The sequence below is a fragment of the Antedon bifida genome, chromosome 2 (genome assembly GCF_963402885.1).
Source record: "Antedon bifida chromosome 2, ecAntBifi1.1, whole genome shotgun sequence".
In the NCBI taxonomy this organism is placed as follows: Eukaryota; Metazoa; Echinodermata; class Crinoidea; order Comatulida; family Antedonidae; genus Antedon; species Antedon bifida.
Genome location: NC_136227.1, coordinates 34,783,973 through 34,792,020, shown reverse-complemented (window position 1 = coordinate 34,792,020; position 8,048 = coordinate 34,783,973). Strand labels below are relative to the sequence as shown.

At 34.2% G+C, this 8,048-nt stretch overlaps 1 protein-coding gene across 1 annotated transcript in view; it reads right to left on the bottom strand.

The window, feature by feature from the left end:
- Window positions 1–4: 4 nt before the first annotated feature.
- Window positions 5–8,048, bottom strand: part of LOC144834815 (uncharacterized) — a 9,895-nt gene continuing 1,851 nt past the window's right edge. The window contains exons 2-4 of the mRNA XM_078689769.1: window positions 6,421–6,923; window positions 5,576–5,641; window positions 5–2,869 (exon numbers count right to left, since the gene is read on the bottom strand). Of these exons, the coding sequence (XP_078545895.1) occupies window positions 891–2,869; window positions 5,576–5,641; window positions 6,421–6,916 (2,541 nt within the window). The 5' untranslated portion in view covers window positions 6,917–6,923 and the 3' untranslated portion in view covers window positions 5–890. The remainder of the gene's footprint in view (window positions 2,870–5,575; window positions 5,642–6,420; window positions 6,924–8,048) is intronic.

The following is an 8,048-nucleotide window of genomic DNA, read 5'->3' as shown; positions in this document are numbered from 1 at the left end:
CTTATCAACTTTAAATTTATTTTATACAGAATTATATTTCACTATTTCTACATCATATAGAAAAAATATTTCTACATCAAAAAATATATTTAAAAGCACAGCAATGAAACTAAATGCAAAATTCATTGATATCAAACTATATTATATAATGTCTTCATTGTTTGATTTTTGTCATTTTTAGTTTTACAAATTCTACTACAACTTTGTTCTGTTGTTGTTACTGTGCCAAAGACATCTCATAATGTGTATTTGTTAATTTAATTTCTAATTACGTTTTCATTTAATAAAACTGCTTTTGATAACTAATTACGTTTCATCATTATGTTCATGTTATGTTTTGTAGTTTCAAGTTGTACCACTTTACTTTTAGTATTGGATGGTTAAAACCATCCAACCTAATTATAAAGAGTGAAATTACATTTATGATTTAATATTATTTTATCACATAATATTATCACATAATTTCTTTAAAACACGCACAACCAATTCTATACAATATATCAAGTAAAAAACATTGCATTATTATAAAAGAATCATTTTCAATAAATATGGCAGCACAGCTTATAAAGATTATAATGAATAAGAAACATGCTACAGCTGTTAATAATTATTACTTCCGTTGCTAGTACGCGCGCGCGCTCCGTCGATGAAGGTAAGTATGTCAAAATAAAATGTTTAAAAACATTTTATAAAAGCTAATGTTTTAGATTATCATATTGATTTAATCTACTATACGATTTATATATAAAAGGTCGTTTTTATATTGAATACAAATTTAATGTTAGAAATGCAATTATTTGCGATATTAAAAATTGACACCTGCTTGCTGCGAGATTTAAAAATGTGTCTGTTATATAGTAGAAGTAACATACGTTATCAGTGAAAACTAACTAAGGCCAAAATTCAATATTTCTTATTGAACACTTTTCAGACACGTGATCAATGTCGTCAGCTGATAGATTGCAATCCCTCATGGTAAGGTACCTCAGCTTAGGACACATAATGAGAAATGAAGAAAATGAATTAACATCAATGTTGTGAAGTTTACTACGATGGATAGAGAGACGACGTAATGCTACTTGAACTTGTTTGAGAGAACATTCTGATACAAAGTCATTAAATACATCACGTGATAGATTCTCAATCACAACAGCATCACATTTATCTAAAATGCCTAAAATGTGTGCAATAACTCTTCCCTTTCGCTCCAATGCCATGTCACTACAAAAGTCACGGACATTAAAACCATCATATTGCATACAATCCAATTGCATAATTAGACGTATGAAATGCCCGTCACATTGTACACCTGGACTAATGTAATCAATAAACATTCTTATGGAGGTAGATATATCATCCAAATGATTATTTATTTCGAAATCTTTGCTTGTCATGTGATTAATTAATTCATTAACCACAGCATCTTTATGTTCTTTTTTAACAAAGTTTAAATTTCCCAACAGATAGCGATATGTTGATAAACTATTTGTAACCCAGTGCTTGAGGAAACCGCCAGCTTTATCACCAAGGAAACCAATTGCAAACTCTCTCGCTCTGTATAAATGCTCACTCTCTCGTATCACCTCCCACTCATCATCATCCAATGGTGTAAGTAATGTTCGTACATCTGAGCACTCATTCTCCATACCTTCACTTTCACATAATTTGCACAAGTAAAATCCCACCAATGACTCTACTATCAACTTGTGAGGAGGCATAAAAATGTTATCAAAATTCGATTTTAAAATCGGTGGTTCTTCGTAAACAAATCCAAGTTTCACGGACATATCAACCAAATCTTTAGTCGTATGTTTATCATTCAAATCTTTCATGTTTATTGAAAGTTGGTTTACTTTCAAGCTATCATACATACATTTTCCTAGCAATATCATAGCATTTACATGCTTTGCTGGTGTGTCTTCAAATTTAGAAAGCTTGGCGAATTGTTCTTGTTTGTTGAACTGATTCAAAATATTACGAAATATTTCTTTAAAAAGCACAGCTTTATCTGTAGGAAAGCTTTGACTGCTTTCCCACAGCAAACAGATTGAAAAAAGCAGCATCGGGTTTTTGCACATTGCATACGCTTCAGGATGTTTTCTCCCCCTAGCCCACCAATTTGTTTCAATATCCAATTCGTTTCTAAGGGATTTTGCCAATTGTGGTTGTTCAAAATACTCAAAATGTTTGTCAATGTACTTTCCTATGCTCTCGTTGTTGAACCCATTAACTCTTACATGTACGTCACATGTTTTTACGAATTCATCTATATTTTCTGATCGTGAAGTAAGTATCACAGTACTGTTTTTTAATTTGTTCTTTTTGAAGAGACTGATTACGCTTGGATTATTAAATCGCAATTCATCTAACCCATCTAGAAGCAGTACAAATCTATCGTCATGTTTCATTATGAATTTCTTAATTAACCGTGGGTCCTCTGGGAGATCTGTTACTAAATTAAAATCTTTCATATCAATTTGCTTTACAGTCATATCTAAGATGTTGTCATCTATTTCTAAATCCCGCACACTTAAAAGAAATACAATTTTACCCTCAAATGATTTAATTGATTGAGTAGGCCTATCCATAGCCCAGTTGTATGATAAATGCCTTAATATGGTAGTTTTACCTATCCCACCCTCCCCATCAATAAGAGCTCTACATCCAGGTGTGGAACTGATAACATCTACCACTTCTGCTAATGTTGGTTTGCAGTCTGCATCCTTTTCACCTTTTTTCAGTAGTTCCAAATCAGTGAACATCTGCGAAAGGTCAACACGGTATCTATCACGCATTGTTGCTGGTGTAAATCTACTGGCCTGACTACACAATTCCCTTTGTCTTTGAAGCAGATATTCTTCAATCTTGTCTAGATACGAAGAAAAAATGGCAAAAACAATATTATAGTAAATACATTTATTTTATTTAAAAGGGCCTTGCAATAGTAATACAATACGTAGTGTTGGGGCCGCGCCGAAGGTGGTAAACCAAGTAAATAATATAGAGGGCGACAAACACAATTTATTATCAATCTGAAAAGTAAAACGACTGGTGGTCGCCAGCAAATCGTAACAACCGTTTTAATGTAGAGCAATCCACAGCTTATGCTAAAACCTCCAGCTGCCATAGCAACTACATTAGCTATGAGGCAATTTTGTTACTCCAATAACTACAGTAGATGGTGTTTTGTTTTTATTTACTAGTAAGCTGTCAGTGATGTTTCAACATTAGTAGCTAGCTGGAGGTTTTTAAAGCTGATTTTTCACTGTTTACGAGCGTTGTAACACGCATATATTCATTTTTTTGTGGGTGAAATAAAAAATGTGTTGTACAGTAGTATAATAAATTAAAGATTTTTCAGGCATCTCAGTACAACTTTTTATTCGAAATAACAAATAACAGAAATAATAGAAATTGCGTTCAAAGTGTCAGCTTTGACATTTAATTTTAATAGGAACAGTTAAAATTGTAAATAAATTGAAATATTGCACGCGTGTACGAATTAATTTAATTTAAAACCTTGCCATTTATCCTAAATTAATATTAAATGGTAATTATCGTGGAGCTGCTGTTGTAAACACACGTTTGCAATAATATCATTGATATTACGTATTCTATTCTTTGTTATTTCGTGAACCGAATTAAATGATACAAGACCGGAGTTTTTAAAATTATTTTTAAATACACAATTGTACGGTGGCCCACAACTGTCACGCACACTATATAAATCATATTCACACAATTAAAGAAGGAATCACAAAATTGAAGAAGAAATCGCATATAAACAAAAGAAAGCATGGAAATATAAAACGAAATACACAAATAAAGAAGAAACGCGCAATTAAAGAAGTCCGCAACAAATTCGAAAGCTCCTCGCACAATTAAAGAAGTCCGCAACAAATTCGAAAGTAACTCGCACAATTAAAGTACAGTAGTCCGTATGGAACGCCATGGCTGCCTCCGGCAGCAAACTTTAATTCTATTCGGCTCTTTTACCATTCGGCGCATTTCTATTTGGCCCATTTACAATTACGTTCGGCTCTTTCAGCATTCGGCTCTTTTTTATTTGGCCCATTTATACGGTGGCCTATAAGTGTCACGGCAACTTTAAAAAAATATCACGGCAACTTTCAAAAAAAGCCACGGCAATTTGAAAAAAGCCACGGCAATTTGAAAAAAGCCACGGCAAATTAAAAATAAAACATCACGGCAAATTAAAAATAAAACATCGCGGCAATTTAACAAAAATACCACGGCAACTTAAAAATGAAACACCACGGCAAATTAGTATTGAAACACCACGGCAAATTAGTAATGAAACACCACGGCAAATTACAGAATGCCACGCCGGAAGTGAGTTACCACGGCGGAAGTGAAACCTTTGGAATCTTCGATTTTTTCTGAGGTAAGTAATTATTTGTGCATTGAAGTAAATATTATTATATTAATTTATTATATTTAACTGCAGCATTTACGTGTTTATTGCACTAGGCCTAGCTATGCCTACTACTAGCCCTAGGCCTTAGGCCTACAGTAGTAGCTAGGTCTACTGTAAAAACAACTTTTTATATAAAAAACAGATTACTGTAAATATATTAAAACATTGTAGAATGTTATAGGGCCTAGGCCTACCTTGTAATAAGGCCTATGGTCTAGCCCGGCCTAGAAAGTTCAAGAAGAGTGCAATAAACTGCTGCAGTTAAATAAATTAATATAATATTTACATCAATGCACAAATAATTACTTACCTCAGAAAAAATCGAAGATCCCAAAGGTTTCACTTCCGCCGTGGTAACTCACTTCCGCCGTGGCATTCTGTAATTTGCCGTGGTGTTTCATTATTAATTTGCTGTGGTGTTTCAATACTAATTTGCCGTGGTGTTTCATTTTTAAGTTGCCCTGGTATTTTTGTTAAATTGCCGCGATGTTTTATTTTTAATTTGCCGTGATGTTTTATTTTTAATTTGCCGTGGCTTTTTTCAAATTGCCGTGGCTTTTTTCAAATTGCCGTGGCTTTTTTCAAATTGCCGTGGCTTTTTTCAAATTGCCGTGGCTTTTTTTGAAAAAATTGCCGTGATATTTTTTGAAAGTTGCCGTGACACTTATAGGCCACCGTACATTTACCATTACGTTCGGCTCTTTCAGCATTCGGCTCTTTTTTATTCGGCCCATTTACCATTACGTTCGGCTCTTTTTGATTCGGCCCTTTTTTATTCGGCTCTTTCTGCATTACGTTCGGCTCTTTTGAAATCGGCATTTTTTATATTGCGCAATTAAAATCTAACCTTTGACATGGGGTCAAATGGAAGAAAATCAACGACTGGAAATGAGTCTACGAAAAGTTATTGTTGCAACTTTCGTTTTTTCATTGAATTGTAGTATAGGCGGAATTATATAAAGGGCGGCAAACACAATTTAATTCATCGGAAGGCGTGACAATATTCTCAATATTACTACTGGTTGCCCCTTGTCCTGTTTTAATAACAGAATAATAAGAAAAAAAATGAAATACTTATTCTACCTAAAAAACTACCGATTGAGAGCAAAATTATACTGTACATTATTAGTAACTAACCTGTTTCTGATTGATCCTCTTTTCGCATTCCTTGTTTTTCATTACTACTGGTTGCCACGTCTTGCTCTGTTTAAATAATAAAATAATAATAAGAACAAAAAATTAAAAGATAATTATTCTACCTAATAAAAATCTACCGATTTGGAGCAAAATTAAACGGTACATTTTTAGTAAACTAACCTGTTTCTGATTTTAACATCTTAATTAATATTGGTTCTAGGACACCTACCCCCTAGACAGTTACCCCCCGGACGTTTACCACCCGGACAAATACCCCCTTAGGACAACTACCCCTCGGACAACTACTCCCCGGACAACTACCCCTTAGGACAACTACCCCCTTAGGATAACAACCCCCCGGACAACTACCCCCTTAGGACAACTACCCCCTTAGGATAACTACCCCCCGGTCAACTACCTATTATACACTGTTGCAGAGTCAGGTTGTTCCTAGGGGGTAATTGTCCGGGGGGTAGTTGTCCAGGGGGTAGTTGTCCTAAGGGGGTTGTTGTCCTAAGGGGGTAGTTGTCCGGGGGGTATTTGTCCGGGGGGTAGTTGTCCTAAAGGGGTAGTTGTCCTAAGGGGGTAGTTGTCCAGGTGGTGGTTGTCCGGGGGGTAGTTTTCCGGGGGGTAAATGTCCAGGGGGTGAATATCCGGATACGCTTAATATTGTGTACTGTATATGTAAATCAAATATTTATAAACCCGTTTTATAATAATATTATAACTAATAACTTCGTTATATAGTTAAATACACATTTCAAAATATTACGTAATTAATTAGGTTCTATTGAAATCAAATGGCCTCAAGTAAGTGTATTATGCATAATAATGTGACGATCTACCTTTTAGAAAACTTTGTGCATGTTGGTTTATAAGCTTTACAAAAGTATCACGATCGTCTTGTGAATTCAAGCGTCCGGCTTTCTCAATGTGATATACAACATCCCATATGTTGTTATAGTTGTAGGCACTCAGTTTGTAAAAACCAATAACCGTCATCAAATCGTCTTCGTCAGTGTTAGTTAGCACATTAAACATTGCTCTGCGATATGCTGTTAATCCTACACCTGCTGTATCGCTACTTTGGATAGTGTTCTTATATTTATCTATGCGTTTTGTTGCTAAGGCCATCATGGTTACTTCAGCAATGTCCGACAACAGCTTCACATCAGTTTTGGAAATAAATCCACGGTCAGTCAGATGATTAAATAAATCTAGGGCTGATTTTTCATCAAGAGTTCCAATGGGTAAAATACCAAATAGAAGCATTCTCAGCCATCGCATCTTTACACCAGAATAGTGTTCACTTAGTTCTCTCAGAAATGTTTGGAATTCCATTTTGAATCTGTTAAAAAAAAACCTCTTTTTTTCAATGTGAATGAAATGTAATTTAATCTAATTCTCCTTCTTATCTTCTTACTGATATTACCAACTTCGATCATGCTAGTTTTTAAACAAATCTTGTTTTTAAAATATGAAATGCGAAATTCGAAATGCCATCTTCGACTAACACACTCAAACAGAAAAGCTTTAGATTACATCAGGAAGAGTGAATGAGTTCCTTAATAACTTACTAAATTGTAATGTCATTCTTACCTATTATACCAGGAAGAGTGAATGAGTTCCTTAATAACTTACTAAATTGTAATGTCACTATTCCCTATTCATACATTGAATTGTACACAATGTCAGAATGTTATTAATAAGCATAGTAGACCATTATTTGATTAAAAAATGTTCTTATAAAAAATGTTCACATTGTATACTGTTTTATTTGGTTCGACCAATGTCAAAAGTCATTTGATTTCGCACAGTTCATTAAACCAGTACCAATGTCAAAAGTCACTGATTGATAGTTGCTTTTGCCTTTTTACTTTTCTGTTAATTGTTATATTTTATATTGTTATTGTAAAGGATGCACCTTTGTGCTAAGTGTGCCACCGATCTAAAGGTGAAATTCCAAATAAATAAATAAATAAATGGCGTACATTATCTACCATACCCAGCAACGTCTTGTGGCACAGTTCATTAAACCAGTACATTTGTTTTTCATAGGTGAGTTTTAAATATGAAAAATGCGTTACTTATGACGTGGGTTCATAGTCTAGAACATAGTGGCCAAATCTTGCATAATTATGCCGTCTGGCATAATTTTGACCCATCTGGCATCTAGCATTTATGCTAGGCATAAATTTAGAAAATCTAGCATAATTTGAAAAACGCAATTATACAGCATATTCACCACGAATTATCTGGCATATTTTCGAAAAAATCTGGCATAATTTTGTACAAATCTGGCATAATTTGGCCAAAAACCTGAAGACATTTTTTTTTGTTCCAACCTTTGTGGTACATAAAACATAAACATACACCGCCCTCTAATACATTGATTTTGTTCTATTTTGGCCTTAATTGTGTCTGGCATAATTTTGTGCTGCCATCTAGCATAATTTGATTTCGATCGCTGGCC